General features: G+C 43.2%; 2 protein-coding genes across 5 annotated transcripts in view; one reads left to right on the plus strand and one right to left on the minus strand.

Moving 5' to 3' along the window:
- The window catches only part of LOC311060979 (arf-GAP with dual PH domain-containing protein 1-like), a 314152-nt gene that overhangs the window by 128864 nt on the left and 168347 nt on the right, over positions 1 to 16941 (plus strand). The gene's annotated exons all lie outside the window — the stretch shown is intronic.
- mrtfab (myocardin related transcription factor Ab) overlaps positions 1 to 16941 on the minus strand; it is a 55584-nt gene that overhangs the window by 4067 nt on the left and 34576 nt on the right. For all 4 annotated transcript variants that reach the window (XM_084079230.1, XM_084079232.1, XM_084079229.1 and 1 more), the window contains 13 exons: positions 15724 to 15789; positions 10806 to 10861; positions 9914 to 9989; positions 8735 to 8893; positions 7376 to 7539; positions 7079 to 7222; positions 5649 to 5717; positions 5195 to 5379; positions 3071 to 3242; positions 2326 to 2715; positions 961 to 1989; positions 471 to 677; positions 166 to 282 (listed from right to left, as the gene is read on the minus strand). In XM_084079230.1, the coding sequence (XP_083935356.1) occupies positions 166 to 282; positions 471 to 677; positions 961 to 1989; positions 2326 to 2715; positions 3071 to 3242; positions 5195 to 5379; positions 5649 to 5717; positions 7079 to 7222; positions 7376 to 7539; positions 8735 to 8893; positions 9914 to 9989; positions 10806 to 10861; positions 15724 to 15789 (2834 nt within the window). The remainder of the gene's footprint in view (positions 1 to 165; positions 283 to 470; positions 678 to 960; positions 1990 to 2325; positions 2716 to 3070; positions 3243 to 5194; positions 5380 to 5648; positions 5718 to 7078; positions 7223 to 7375; positions 7540 to 8734; positions 8894 to 9913; positions 9990 to 10805; positions 10862 to 15723; positions 15790 to 16941) is intronic.

Genomic DNA, 16941 nt, shown 5'->3' on the forward strand with positions numbered 1-16941 from the left:
AAACAGTTTTTAATGGTATACTGTATGGCCTACTATTTCTGTATTTTCTGGATAGATATAAGTTTGACACAGATAGGGATTGTAGGGGTGGCACACGAGCAAGATGCTGGCGCGATACAAGCCACGGCCAGTTTGGGTGACATGGGCAAATAGTGCATCATCTACCTTTTTGATAGGCTGACTGTCAGGCTCTGGCTGCATTTCGTCCCTTGATTGGGTTACAGTGCTGGGGACGTCATTTGCTGTTTGGCTTGGAAGTTTGCTTGGAGTTGACTGCAATCTCTGAAAACAGGAGGATAGTATGACTATAATGTGCTTAATAAAGTGTATTGTTTCGCTAGAATAATAGCATCCGTTAAGTGAGTGTTAAAATATACATTCACACATTTCAAAAGGTTGAAGTTTATAAAGATAATTTCTATGAGAAGACGGTCAATTTCCACATCAATGACAAGTATGGCATGCGTTACCTGCAGTGTGATGCGTCCATTGGTTTTGCCCAATGAGCACAATCCATTCTGACCTTCTGTGGTGTGATTGGTCAGTGCGATCAAGTAGTGGTTGCCGTTGCCATCGGTGACCAAGGTAGGTGCGCCATTGGCCTTGAGGAGGTCCAATGAAATGGTCTGAGTGGGGATGTTAGAACCATTTTGTTGGCTGATGATAACTGGAGCCACCTGGAGAGAGGAACATAATAGGAAGCTACCATTAAAAGAACATTCCACTATAAAAGGAACTCTGCATATTTTGGGGTTATTTTCTTTCTTTTTTGGGGGGTACCTACATTCCTCCAACACATAGTCTAATAATAATAATAGCTCAGATTTATATAGTGCTTTTCTAAGTTCCCAAAGTAGCTTTACATAAAAAGAAGAACTATGCTCAAATGCTAGTTAATCTTCACCCCCAAAATGACTATTTTTGCATATAACATTGGTTGTCCCAGGCTCCAGCTCTTACCTGTTGGGAGGTGACTTGGTGTTGTTTCTGCGGAACCTTTTGCTGCTTCTTGCTGCTGGCCTGGCTGCTCCCCCCAGCTTTCTGCACTGTCAACGCCTGGGTCTGGTTCTGGACCTGCTTCAGCTGGATCAGGTTCCTCTGGTGGTTCTGCTGGGCCTGCTGGAGCTGATTTGGGGTCTGCTTGAGCTGGTTCTGCTGGGCCAGCTTCTGCTGAGCCACTTTCTGCTGGGCCTGGAGTTGTTTCTGCTGCGTCTGCTGGATAATGAGCTGATGCAGCTGCTGCTGCTGCTGGAGAAGGATCTGGGCTTCAGTCTTCTGTTGGCTCTGTTGTGGTCTTTGGGGGAGTGGCTTGGCCTCTGTTGTTTTTTGCTGCTGCGATGGCGTCTGAACTTGCCGTTTGAGTTGCGGCTGCTGTTGCTTTTGCAGCTCGGCCTGCTGGATCTGCAGGCGGTGGATCTGCTGGAGTCTTTGCAACGTCTCCTGGGAGCACTGGGTCGGCTGGATCAGCTTCTTGCCCTGGGACTCGTCTGTCACCCCCTCCATGCTTTCCTCTGCCGTCTCCGGCTCCTTCTTGATTCTGACCAGCATGCCGTTGGGGAGCATCGGTGGCTGGATGGCCGAGGCTTTGATGGTAGTCTGCACTTTGACCTCGGGGGCTGCCGTTCCATTCCTCTCCCCTCCATCCTTCCCTGCCATCTTCCCATGCTCCAGCTGAGACCTGAGGGTCTCCACCAGCTTCTGTTTCTGCCTCAGCATCCTGGTCAGCTCCTCAATCTGCTTGTCCTTCTCCTGAAGCATCTGGTCCTTTTCCAGAGAGGACGTGTCCATCGGCGTCCCAGCTGAATGTTCTGCCTTCAGCCGTGTGGGCGACGGGCCAGTGGTGGGCGAAGGCCTGGAGAGGCTACATGAGCTCCGACAAGATCCCTGATTCTCCTCTTTGACCTGGCAGAGAGGGTGGGACGGTGAGGGTATGCTGGATGAGTTCTGGGGTGAGGGGTGAAGAGTCAGCTGTGTAAGAGGAGAGCTCACCTGAGGGAGGGAAGAGAAAACAGGAAGAAAGGTTTCTAGTGTGCCTGTATCATCAGTAGCATGACTAGCTGTGACTAATTTCATCCAACAAGGGAGAAAACGTTAAAAAAAAGAAAAAGTTAACAGTCTATTCTTATAATTGCTGTTCAATTGCACATTGAAATCTAAAGTACAAGTAAGTATCTACTGTATACTGTATATAATGTGCAGTAGATACTTGGAACTTGTAATGCACCGATTGTGAGGCCATGTTGTCCCTGTTTTGTGTGTCAGTAGGACGTACATTAGTTAGCCTATATCGCCATTAGCCTTATGAATAATGTCTAAATGACTCACCATCTCTCCAAACATGTCTCCATTACAGCTGGTCTCATCTGGACTCATGCCGGCCAGGGAGCGATCTGAAGGGCACGGAGACACCGGCGGGCTGGAGCTGGTGCTACCAAAACGCATGACTCGCCCCGGAACAGTAGTCTGAGACAATGAGAACAAAGGTATTTGAGTTCCGCTTTCTCCCGATTGGTGGGTGACAGTAGTGGCAGTCGAGGTCGGCGTAGATGTGGTGGTGGTAGCGGTATGGGTTGATACGCCATGTTTGGACACTGCAGTGGTGGCCACGCCACCGCCATTTTGTTCCTGGTAGTTCCGAAGTCTCTCTAAAAGGTCGTTCTTGGTGCCAGAGACGGTCAGACCACGCAGCTTCAGCTCCTGTTTCAACTCAGCAACCTGGGAGAAGAGAGAAGAGCTCATTAACCAAAACTATGTATTTGATTTTCTTTTTTTTGCATTTCTTCAAAAATATATTTTTATTTCATTTTACGGGAGAGTTGTTGTACAGTTGTACATAGCTACAAAAGGAAGCTCATCTCCTTATGCTGATTTGTTTTTGCACTTTCTTTTTAGGTTCTTCAATAAATTACTACAAAGCCACTCCATTTCTCAAAGAGTATTTCCAGATTTTCCACACACTTTCATGTTGACCTTAAAGTGCTTAATGACACCATAATGAATCCCTAGTTTTCAGGATACAGTCCAAGATCCCAAAGTGAAGTGCAGGAAGAGTGTCTTTGTCTGAACTTACTTTGAACTCATCCAGATTGGCTGGCAGTGTGCCTGGTTTGGCTCCTCCCACTGGGGTTTGGCTCTGACGACTGGCTCCGCTCTGATTTGAAGGGGTTGGGGCAGTCGTCGTGGGAACACTGCGGGAGGGGGAGAGGCCGGAGTTGGTTGATGCAGGCTGTTCAGCTGGTGGTCTGAGGAGAGATGGAGAACGAACAGCCTTATAACTGACTGAATATTCCCTATGGACAGGGGTCACACAGCGATGAAACATAGTACAGTGTGTAACAGATGCCAGATATTGATTTATAAATGGTCAAACCAGAGGGCCAGGAAATACTTGTCCTTTGAAGACAAATAAGAATGCAGAATAATTTAAGCCAAAAACCCACACAATTCTCCATGGAAGAGAAGAATGTTACAGTAGTGGCTTATACCAACAAATACTGATGAAGTGGGAATAAATGACAATCAATTTTACACCCATTTATTTTTAATTGTGGTGAAAGATGTATTTATTAAAAAGGTAGGGTAAGTGATATTTTGTGGTTAAAACAAAAATGTTAAAGCACTATATTCTGATAGTAATCATTGCTATAGAGTGTTTATTAAAGAGCTGGGGAGACCCCTGTTACTGAACAAAGAAGCCAATCAGGAGAGAGTACGCTTTTTCAGCTTCAATTTGACACTGTTCCAGTTTCAAATTTGTGTGCTAATTTCTTTGTGTCATCACTTCCAATTTCACTAGTAAATCCTTTATCCTGTGTGAGTTCGCTCTCCTGATTGGATCAAATTGGCATCCCGACCTGAAAATGTATTTTCTGTTTATTGAAGAGCTGGAGACATGGGGAGAGTCCTGTTACTGAACAAACACTCTATATATCAATGATTACTATCAGAAAAAAGTGCTTCAACGTTTCAACTTTTTTTTTTAGTTTTAACCAAAAATATCACATACCTTACCTTTAACTAATAATTCAAACCGTTGCTATAGACCACAAGACTGTTAATGGCATACCAAAATCTTAGTTTAAAGATTATAGAATTACAGTCAGAGAATGCTGAGTGAGCAGAGATCAACTCTTGTTAATACATTGCTCCTGACTGTTGAAGCAGACTCCACTCCATGCCCTTAGGAGACTAGGAACAAGCTACTTCAAGAACGTTTAAACTGAACTTATGGAATGACAAGGCAAAGCAAGTTACTTCCTCACACTAGCATGAGACACATGGTAAAGCTAAAGGCCAATTTATAATAGTCAGCATGAAATGTGCTTTAATAATATAAATCCTTTTTCAATTCTGTTTTACCATCACCGCCCAGAAAATATATACCAGTAGTAACAAGTCTTGGCTGTGTTTAAAGCAGAGATGCGCAGAGACTGTTAAAGGATCATGCCAATTCACTAAATTCTAAGTTTCAGGTGATAAACCAACCCTTTAAACTCTCTCAGGTTGATATAAAGTGGGGGAGGTCCACGGCTGGGGTGGGGAGAGCAGTACTGCAGCAAAAACTGACATTTCCATTTCATTTGGCCTTTTTACAGTACTGTATTCCGTATGAAATTATTAATAAGTTATCGGAGGTTGTTATATGTTACCTTTTGTTAAATGAATAAATGTTTTCAAACAGACAAAGTCACAGTGCTTGCCAGTGAGGCAGCAACAAGGCTAGGCAAAGACTCCACAGCAAGTCTGTCAGAGATGCTTTTCTATGTAATCCTGCTATGTTTTCCAAAAAAAAATGAAATGGATAAACCGGTAATAGTTAATACATTTTGTGCCGATTTGCAAATTAACATGCAATTTTGCTATTCAATGTTGAAATAAAGTGGAATGCACTGTACGGAACATCATGTACTTTTTCCTATTTTCATAAAAAAATGACTGGTCCAAAACACATCAATCAAGTGTACAGTAGATGGTAAAATTGGAATTTATCCAGAGATGCCTCACACAAACATGCTTGTCTGGATCCTAACAATGGAGTTACAGTCACCGACACCGTTACTTTTCTCAAGCAAGTTTCAAGTCTCTGCAACCTGACTTGAGCATACCATACTGAAACAAATGGAATAAGCATGGTGCAGCTTTGGTAAATGGTGGGGAGTGATGTGAAGCATAGAGCGGGACAAGTGTCACTCACTTGGGTGGTGCGGGCAGAATGGTGTGGTAGTTGTAGTGCTGCTGTTGTTGGTTGAGGATCTGGAGTTGGAGGAAGAGCTGCTGTTGCTGGAGGATCTTGGCGTAGGAGGAGTCCAACAGAGGGGGAGGCTCCTTGTCGGCCTTCTGGTCTGGAGGGATGTACTGGTGGTACTTCAGCTTCTTGATCTGGACACAGTGAGTATAATGATGACATTATGTTTATATTACTACCACACTTCTTGGTATACTGCTTGAAAAAAAAAAGAATAAAACGTGCTGCTTGTACTTCAACTTCACAAGTACAATAACCAAACATGACTTGGTGAAATAGGGCTGGATTGTAAATAAACCACAGCCAAACACCATTGTCATTCTACTATTTACCATTATAATTGCACTTCTTGTGTAACATGATATTCCTTACAACTAATGTGTAAGGGTCAACTAATGCTGACCTTGGGTTTGTTGTCCTTGGGTTTCTTGGGTCTCTGGGGAGGACGATCTGAACCGGATTTGGACTGAGCCTGAGAACAGAAAGGCAAAGAGAAGTGGAGCAGTGAGAAAGAGGTGGACATATGAGAAGATGGGCGGATAGAGAGCGAGAGAAACAGGAGGGTGCAGTAAAATAAACGAGAAGAGATTTAAGTGCAAAATGTATGCTCTGTACAAATTGTCCACAAATGGAGGTTAACCCTGGCATCCATATTTTGGGCGTGTCATTTTAGGAGAAACGTAAAAAAAGTTCACATGTAGATTATTATATTATTATAATATCAAATGTGGAAATAAGGCTCGAATGAAGGTAAGGTCAACTTTATTCATTGCTTCCTGTCCCCCCTCCCCCCCTTCAAAACAAGCTCATGTTCCATGCTGGATTGTTTGGGTGCGAGAATAACAGTTACAGCAGCAGCCAGAATGTGGGAGGAGGGAGGGAGGGAGTGCCCTTTGTCACTGTGAATGTGTCAGTGTTTACTTATGTCATTATACTGTATGTGTCAACATGTTGCTGCACGCTGCCCACAGATGGTGGAGTAGTTGGGACCACTGTCCCTGAAACATCACATGCACCTGCCTTCTCTACTGTTGCTTCCCTGTACTGTCTTAATCTCTCTCTACGTCGTCCTCAGACGAGCCCTCCATTGGCGTCTCCAGTCATCTTGGTTCTCCATACATCTGGCCAGCTCCTTTGTGCTTTCTGCACCAGCATCTTTCCTTAGTACATCCACGTAGGTAGGTGTGGGACGTCCTCTTGATCGATGCCTGTGTGTTGGTTCCCACAGTACAAGCTTTTTGGCCGGGAATTCTCGGTGTCGGTGGCAGTGGCCGGCTAGTCTCATCCTCTTTTCTGATACACTTGGTAGTGCCCCATACAGACGCTTGTTGGTAATGTGCTCGTCCTGGTTGATGTTCAGTACCACACGTAACATTCTGGTGTAGCACCCGTCCAGGGACTTCTGTAGGGCTTGCTTTAGTGTCCAGAATTCACAGCCGTAGAGGAGAACGGACTCCAAGGTCGCAGAGAAGAAACTGATCTTCATGCGTCGGGGGAGGTTGGATTTCCACACACTGGTCATGCCATTAAGAGCTCTCCAGGCAAGTGCTTTCCTCACCTTAAGGTCCTTTTCTGTGGAGCCGACCCATGCGCCCAGGTATTTAAAGTCACTGACCTCCTTTTGCACAGTGCCTTCTGTTGTTGTTAGGGGCGAATGTTCTTGGGGGATGTTATAGGTCATGACCTCAGTTTTCTTTGCATATAATAAAGAACCAGAATACGACTGGGAGAGGACAGAGAACATCGCTCGAATGTTCTTGCTACTGTGTCACCTGTTCCTGGCTGATCCAGTTACAGAGCAAATAACGTTTTTTGACTGTGAACTTCACTTACCTTGGTCTGTCCAGCAGGGGGGCGGGAGTGTGCCGGGGTCGCTGTCCCATTGGTCAGCTTCTGGGGAGGGGAGGAGTCTGAGCCATTGGTCACTGAGGGAGGAGGCGGAGGCGGTGGTAGTAGTGGGGGGGCCTGGGTGAGGAACTGAGAAAATATCACATCCACAGTTGTTAAACCAACAGTGGATCATGGTGCTCAACATTCATGTATTCACCAGCTATTCTTTCATTATGAAAAACTCAATATATTGCCTGAGACTTTTAAACCATAAGCAGTGTCAATGGAGCTTATCCATACCTGTGTGGGGGACATGTCTCCATCTTGGGTAAGCATGGGACACGGGGACAGCTGAGGGACAGAGCCCAGCGGAGAGTCGTGATTGGTCAGCTGGTCCGGTGACAGGGCATCGCTGCTATCCTCATCCAATGAGGAGCTCTCTCCACCAGCTCCCTTTGGAGAATCTGTGAGAGGACGGAATTACTGAAATTTAGTATATAGCAAATGGTAGACCATGACCAACCACATGAAACCAACAAATAACTCTAAAGAAATACAGTAGTAGACCTATGAATAAGAATGGCCCACTAGGATTACAATGGGAAATCACAGGCCAAATTCTGGTTATTCCTGGCTGCGGTTGGTACTGTAAGTTTGTCAACCTCACTACACATTTTCTACTGATGAATTTGGGATTTACCAGTCAAGGTAGTTCCTTTACCTGCTCAGTGCTCACAATTTGCATTAATATAACAACAGATTGACAAAGGTTAATGATTGGCAAATGACCGTTATACAGCTACCAGTGTTTCAAAAGTCTGCTTTCTAGTTTCTACATGTAGTAGATATTGTGACATTGATTGTGACATGATGAGTCTCCTACCAGAGACTCATCATTGCCTGGTCATCAAATTATTGGCTTAGCGATGTCACAAAAACAAAGAAAATCTCCATGAGTTCAAGGCTCCATGGGGGAGTAATCGATAGGAGAAAAAAAAGTCATTTTGGGGGTGAATTATAACTTTAAGTAGCTTTACATGACTTTGCTCTACCTTTGTCCTCATTTAGTTTTCCATATCCATAACCTGCGTATGTTTGATCCTCCAGAACAATAGGTAATCCAAGAGTATACGACACAAAATGCCTGATTTTTTTAGAGTGGACCTTTGTTTGATGTTTGTTTTGCCTTATATGTAATGGCTATGTTTTTTTATATCATTTTTATTGTTGTTTGTTTTAACTTTAATTATTTATTTTATTTACGTAATGTTTCTGTTCATTGTACAGCACCCTATAGCTCTCGTTTCTAAAGGCACTTTATAAATAAAGTTGACTTACTTGCATACACATATGTGCGTGTGCGTGTCTGCATACACATTGCGTTTCAACACATATACCCCAGTTTGAATTTTGCAACTGCAAGTATATGTGTGGTCAAGTGTTGCGTGTGTGTGTGTGTGTGTGTGTGTGTGTGTGTGTGCACATGCAGAGTCTAAACAAGTTTTCACAAGTGTATACCATTGTTTGTATTTTCATCCTTGTACCAACCATCAAAAGATGCTTCAGTGTTCGAATATGTATGTGTGGGTGTTAAATGGCTTTGTGTGAGTGCTATTTGCCTGTTTTGTGAGTGCATTTGACAGTTTAATGTTCTCCTACCGGGTGAGTTCTGTAGGGAAGGCAAGACCGGCAAGATGTTTTTGTGAACCAGCTCGATGGGACCCGGCCTGTGTGATATCTTATCGTTGAGATCATCGGCCAGCCGGGCTCTCTTCAGCTGCAACTGCTTAGCCTGCAGGGATGGCTCTGCGGACGTCTCTGCTCAGAAGACAGCAAGGCAAGCCATCACATACACATTCACCACATAAAGGCCTCTTCAATACTTGGATGTTGTGCAACTGAAAGTGCATTTCATTGTGTTTAGTTATTAAATGTGTGGCATTAACCCATTAAGACCTGAAGCCGATTCTAATGTCTTCTAAATCCAAACAGTTTTATGAAAAACGTATGTTTCTATATCAGTGGTGCACAAACTTTTTCATGTCAAGGACCCCCAAAATTATATGTATTTGGCCGCCGACCCCATCTCACAATATTTTGTTCCAGAGACCCCCAGAAGCAAAGACTTGAGTTAAAAATGTTCGCCTTAAAATAATATATTCAAAGATTTGCACACATTTTCACGAGTTTTCAAAAATAGCCAAAGTGTAAAATAATGCTTTTTAGCTCAAATCAAAAAGTGAGACAGATGCGTTCTAGGTCTTAATGGGTTAATACCAATTAATTGAGTGAAATTAAAATGAAAACCGTAAACTGTCAGCATTTCACAATGTTTGTCTATATTATCCCCATTGGATGATCATCGTACTTCACTTCACTGCATCCTTCTCACTAAGGTAAGGCCTTCCAGTCTAAAGGACCTTTCACACAGAATACGACAATGGCACAGCGCTGCCTGCCGCTCTGGAATCCATTATTTCCATTGGCTTGAGCCATGCATCACACAAAGCGCACACGCAGCGAGCTCCGTTCATCCCACAGAGCCAGTTCTGCTTACCAAAAGTGGCCCACTGGGCACTCACATTCCATGCCTGGCTCCAAGCCAGGGAGCCAGGCCTCTTACCCATTTGACATGGTAGATAGTGATGTAATACTGATCTAGTCACTCTAGAGGTTTTGAAAACAGCTTATTTTGCACTGTCCTCTGTGAGTTCCCTGAACAGTGCCCTGTCCAACGGTGGGCGCAGCACAAACCACGCTCTGTGGGAAAGCCCATAGAGTAAAGAGTGTAATTGCCTAGCTGACCTGAGGGAGGCGCTGTGTGAGTCTGACACTCACCCTCCAGGATGTGCATCCTGACGAGCTCCGAGCGCTCAGGACGACTTCTGATCTTCCTTTTCAGGTAGTCTTCAGTCTGAGGACGGAGGTGGTCAGAGGGTTATGAAGGTTACAGCAATCACAGCTTGCATGAAAATCACTCAATCAAAATGCAACATTATGCATAACAATATTAAATATTCAGGGCATGTGTGCGGGAACGTTTGCTATTTGCACAGACATCAGCTGAAGAATGTCTGAGACATGGGGAGGGAAGACAGATGTACTGTAGGAGGAATAGGGAACGACGAGGAGGGAATAAGAGTGATGAGAGGAGATAACAGGAAATAAAGGCCATATAGAAGAATGAGGGTTAGAAAAAAGTGACATTAGAGGTGGAATGCAGAGGACAGCTGGGAGCAAAAAGGGTTTGCATTTCAGAGACATATCAGTTGACAACACACACTTCCTCCAACAAGTTGTCAATGTCAATTCAGTAGGGACAAAGGGCTATAATAAAAATGTATATTGATATTCTGATGGCAATTATAAATCATGATTTGGGGAAGGAAAATGATTCTGTTGCACCTTTTGCCTCGTACAGCAACATGTTGGCAATTTTTGAGATACATTTGTCGTTGAATAGTAAATGAAATGCGAATAAATGAATGCTGCAATGTTGCTTTAGTCCCATTTGACTGCAGCCATTTATGCAAACCTACTTATTCACCTGTTTCCTAGGCTGTGTGTTTTCCACTTCCTGTCGATTTGATCCAATGAAATCCAATGAAACTGGTCAGATGACCAATGATATCCAATGAAATCGACAGGAAGTGGAAAACACACAGCCTAGGAAACAGGTGAATAGGTTTGCATAAATGAAATGCACCCTGCTACATTTCTAAACACTCACCCTGGCTCTCTCCAGACTTCTCCTCTGCTCGTGAAAGGCTGCCGGGCTCTTCAGTGCTGTATTGAAGGACAGTAACGACACAATAACAAGACGAGAGAGAGAGATGATGATGAACAGCTTGTATGGGGACTCTAATGGAACATGCTCTGAGCTGGTGAGAACAGACGGCGGCTATAGAGGAACACACATTGAAAACAGAACTGGCTAATACAGAACAAGAAGGTAAAGGGACGGGTCCGCTGGTGGTGAAAAACCAATCACACACTCCGATGTGCCAGAGTTATGCTTGGTCAGAAGCTGTGTGTGTGAACATCTTTCAGCAACAGAACATCAATATCATTATTGATCGATACTGTTCACGTTAACCACTTAGGCTCACAACGTGTCACATCACGTAGCGACACGTTGTGAGCTTGTAGATCTGCTATTTTGGAAATAATTAAAAGATAATAGGGCTCAAGTGGTTAAAAGAGTAGTTCACCCAAAGAAAATGATATTTTCTATCAAGTCCACACCCCATGAAGCCTTGAATTCATGGAGATTTTTGTTTTTGTCCCATTCCTAAGCCAATAATGTGATGACCGGGTCATCGGTCAATAGGAGACTGGACACTCCGCCAGTCATCAAAGTATTGGCTTAGAAATGGGAGTCTCAAACTCTGATACAGGGAGTCAGGGAGGGAGGGGTGGCAGAGAGACTCCCAGTCTTCATGGGATCTTGAAAAGGGGAGCAGGTGAGGAAAGAGACAGTGACCTGATGGATAAGACTGGCAGCAGGAAGGAAGATCTACATTTATCACCATCACGCACCCATGAGTGACCTCAGTCTATCTGCTGAGGCGCACGCACGCACGTGTGCGTGCGTGCATGCGTGCGTGCGTGTGTGTGTGTGCGCGCACAGGCGTGTTTGCACGAGCGTGCATGGGAGCATAGCTGAGTTATTGTGTTTTGTTTCTTTGGCCTATCTTTTGTTTATTTTGCAGTGAGATAAGCCCTAATGTTTGCTTTTAAATTAAATCACACCTGCACAAACTTAGAGTCTATTTCTCCTTCCCATCTTCTGTTATCGCAGGGTTTATCACTTCACTTCTGTTTTTAGTAACTATGAACACACATTCTTTATGGAAGAAGTGGAGCTGAGAAAAATAAATAATCTGTGTTTCAAGCTCCACTGAGGGATACATCTGGGTTACTCTATGTCAGACGGTCAGCTCTGATGGAGAGCCGGCAGGCTCGAAACGTCATGTCCTACGGCGGTGTAAAGGAACCAATACATTTTTAAGCTTTGGAATATGAATGTGCAGACTTTATTCTTTTTAGACAGTCGGTATAAACCTCAGAGAAAACGACACACAAACAGAAAAGTGAGGGCCCTGCTGCATGCGTCAGGTCAGAACATTTGAAAAAGGACTGTACATAGGGCTGTCACGATTACAAAATTAAGTTGACATCGAACGATTCATTTTTCGCACAAATATGCGAATGCGATTAGCGATTTAATTGTGTTTTTGGCATTGAACATTGGAACATATGAATACAAATGTAATTTCTGTTTGCCTTTAAGGCTTCGTAATCAAAATGTGGCAAAGTGCAGATAACTATAAATATGAAATCTAGAAATGACTTATATATATGACATATATAATCATTTTATACTTACATTTTTGTGGAAATGGCAGATCTACGAGCTCACAATGAGTTACATGTTGTAAGCTTGTAGATCTGCTATTTCCGTTTGTTTTTTTATATTTTAAAATGTGCAATTAGACGATTATGTAATAATTGTGACAGGCCTAATTGACAGGCCTAATTGTGACAGCCCACTGCTGTTTGGACAAGAACAGAGCAACATTGAGAAAAAACAAAACAAAATGTGTTCTGCACTCAATACAAAGCATACATACAACAATCTAATGACCTTCTTCCAGACAACAGAAGAAACCATTGTGAGGAGAAGTCTACTGTCTTAGTTAACTCTCTATCTTGTGTCAAACAAAACACACATACACTCTGCAGGCTTTCTATACTGTACATGACTCATGTGACCCTGAACACCTAATTATCTCCTGGGCCCTGGCCCATCCCTTTTGCTATGTTTTCAATATCTTTTGTATCACTCAGTTTCTTTGTGGCAGTTAGCAATAATTGGCAGTGCTAACAGCTTGTAGCCTATTTATTCAGTTATGTTTTGACTGTGTGTGACAGTCTGTCTGCCTGTCTGTGTGTGAACAAGTGAGTCACCTGTGGGCCAGTCTAGCAGCAGTCGAACCAGCAAAAGGGGAACATGTGAGAGTGTAGGTCATGACCTCTCATCCCGGCCCACTGATGTCTTCCACTCTCTTCTGATTTGGGCCATGCCCCCAAGACTATTCACTACAAATACAGTCATTGTTCAGAAGCCCAAGTTCTTACCACATGCTTAAAAAACACAGGAAATATGGCATCCTCGTGCCCTTTACGGACAGCTGTAGCAATGTAGCAATTTGGCTACCACAGTATTCGATAGCATTACAGGATAAATGTACAGTTCACTACAGTAGGGTGACTTCTACCATGGTGACTACTATAGGAGCACCAAACAATTCATTGGTTTATAGTTCACACACACACACACACACACACACACACACACACACACACACACACACACACACACACACACACACACACACACACACACACACACACACACACACACACACACACACACACACACACACTCCTTCTCGAGGCCAAAGTGTTTCACAGCCTAGATTCCTCTTGCTCTCTAAATGTGAATGTAGTTCATATGATCTTTACAGTCCAATAACTCACCAGGGCCTTGACAGTTAAATAGGCTTTGCTGTACTTTGCTGTGGTCTGGGGCAATAGCCAAAACAAGGGCTGTTTGTAAAGCCCTCTGCTAGGACAGAGACATCAGGCTCTGTGGTAATCTCTTACAAAGTCCTCTGTCTCTCTCCATCACACACTTCCTCGCCATTCCTTCTAGTGTCTCTCCCCCTCTGTCCGTGTTTTTACTGATCTATTAAGCCTAATTTACAGCAAGTACTCGAAGTATACTAATAGGCTGAAAATTATTATAAAACAAATTATGATTTGTTTTATAACCCTGTGAGAACTTCTGGCAAAACACCTTTGGGTCCTGACCCACTGCTTGAGAAACGGTGTGTATCTACCAAAATAGTTGAAATAAGGAGAAACATTTTCTATAACTAGCAACTGCTCTACCACCAAATGTTGGAAAGCACAATAGGTTACCCAGTACAAACATGTCCTTGACTGTCTGAATATCTTCCACATTCTTTCATAGCTAGCCCATTCTTTTAGGCAAGTGGCCAAGTCCGTGGCTGATGAACCAACTTGCTCAACCTCAGAGGGAAATTTCCACCAGCTAGCTAATTAGCAAGGCTGTGGTTGGTGAGTAGGTCTTCACTACTACTGCACTTTGGCAAAATAATCAGCCATTGTTTTGAAAACCTTCTTATTCTGTCCCCAACTACGCTCTAGCTCTGCAACAGAGGAACATGTTTGCTTTCTTAAAACAAACAACTGCTAAAACTGAATGAGACACACACTGCTTCTTGTCTTCAGTCTAGCAGAACTCTGAAACAGGAAGTACATACTGGAGAGGAGGAAGCTACAGTAGCTGCTTGTTTGATAACACAAAGTGACAGACAGAGAACACGAGCGACACACACACACACACACACACACACACACACACACACACACACACACACACATGCATACATACATTTACAGACAGATGAGGTAAAAACTCACACACACAGACACAAATGCACTGATAAAGACCCAAGACATTGTGCAAGAAGGAACGCAAAGCTCAGGCTAAACTGGCCTACATCTCGTAAATCTGCAGATATTCGTGAAAGTCTGACACACTTTCCTAAATGGACGATGTATAGATAGCAAAACAAATGACCTGCTTAAAGCATGAATTAATAGGGTCACACATGTACTGTAGATCAGAGATTATTATGTAAGTGTATGCAACATAGTAACGGGTTAATAGTTTGACCTCAGCGTGGTGCAGCAGCACACAATGTCTGCATGGATCTAAAGCTGATTTTCCCTACAGCTTTACAATATTACCATGATACTGACTCTCAATCACAATACCGTTTACTGGCCTGTTTTTGGCATAATTACATTAACCCATTAAGACCTGAGGCTGATTCTACAAATGTCTTCTAAATCCAATTCCAGTTTTCTGAAAAATGTATGTTTCTGTATCAACCTTTTCATGTCAAGGACCTCCCAAAATGATACGTATTTGGCCGCAGACCCCCATCTCAAAATATTTTGATTCAAGTTAAAATATTAAGCTTTAAAAAATATGTATATATTCAAAGATTTGCTCGAATTTTATGATTTTTCAAAAATAGCATATCTACAAGCTCATTGCGCAGCACAAAGTGACGCGCTATGAACTTGTATATCTGCAATTTTTAATAGCCAAAGTATAATATAATACTTTTTAGCTAAATGACACGGATGCTTTCCCAGTCTTAATGGGTTAATATATTAATGAGCCAAATGGCCAAGGGTGGCATGCCTGGAACATCACTCTAATAAACATTGTAACCATTCCTCATGTGATGGTCCTGTTGTATTGTAATATCTAGTTGGCAGGTAAACTGAGGTGTCTAGGCTCTGTACACAGACAAATCCAGATTTACAAAAGGATAAATTAACACTAAATGAACAATTTTACTGTATGGTCCGTTTCCTCTGCCCTATTCATCCCTATGGTCAACACGTAGACTGAAGACATACTGTAAGAGAGTGTGCAGAGTGTGTGTCTGCATGCAATGCGAACAATGCATTCCCAATTCAGCTGGTCATCCGTCATGTCTGACAGTGAAAGCAGAGAGATGATCAAATGGAGAGAGACTTACGTGGCATGATCCCTTGGCTGACCAGTTCCTCGCGAGTGCGTCTCTGCTGAAGTTTGAGCTGGAGCACTGCATGGGGAGAGACAGGACGGGCAGCAGGGTAAAGAAGAGGGGAAAGACAAGGGAGACGAGGGTCAGTGAACGTTCAGTAAAACACAATGGCAGCAAAGTAGCGTTTCCAGGTGTCTACGCTCTGCCCCCCTCTGGAGCGTCGTCCTATAGTCTACTAGTTGTTCCAGTACATCCACATGGGAGAGAGAGTCCAGATTAATGTAAATAAACACACTGCAAAGACGGTGTTCGGCTCAGAAGAAGTAAACCTGGTCTTTCTCTCTCCCTCTCTCGCTCTCTCTCTCACATACTTATTTCCTCCTTTGGTTCTTCTCTTTTTCCCCTCTTTTTTGTAAATGCTACATCAGAGGGTGTGAGCTGTGCAGCAGACACTTCCTGTTTCAAAACACCTTTTTTCAGTGTGAAGTGCCAAGTCTCTCTTTGTATGTGTGTGTGTACATGAATATACTCATCAATGAGTTGTGAAAGAAAGTGAGGGAAGGGGACGAAATGAAAGAAAGGCAGAGGCAATGAGAAAGCAAATAATATTAGAGCGAGACCTGTCAGCTTTGAGATAAAGTGGGGAAAAGGAAATGGGCCCTGTTGCGCTGTCATTTCAAAACAGGAAGTACTGGTTACATAACTGGAAGGCTGTGTGAGATGAAAATTATAATATCTGCAGTTCTATAACACATAATTCCGTTTGGTGGAAGCTTGTGGTGGAAGTGCCTTACATTACTGTAACTGCATGTCTATTTAGCATGGGATGGGTGGCCTCAGTGGGAATGGAATCCCTAACCCTGCGTATGGTTAAAGCCATGTTAACACGATAAGCTACGCTACAACATGGCTCTACGGATGCATTGATTCTACCAGCATAAGAGTTCTAGTGTGCCTCAATGGGCATGTATCAAAGCAAAAACAGCCTTTGGTCTCTTTTTGACTTAAAACTTTTGTTCTAGCCTCATTACTGAATGATAATTAAATTAAAAATAAAATAAAAGACAAGGTGGTCAGTTGGCTCCCATGCATTGAAGGAGGCATGAGCTCGGCCCTGGCCTCCCTAGGTTGGCAGAGGGAAGGTAGTGCCCAGGATTACATAGACAACAGGCACTGGGTGTAAAAAATGGGGTTACAAAATTGTGGGATAAAAATGTCATTAAGAAAAAA

The sequence above is a fragment of the Gymnoscopelus microlampas genome (assembly GCF_963454915.1).
Source record: "Gymnoscopelus microlampas genome assembly, chromosome: 14".
Taxonomy (NCBI): Eukaryota; Metazoa; Chordata; class Actinopteri; order Myctophiformes; family Myctophidae; genus Gymnoscopelus; species Gymnoscopelus microlampas.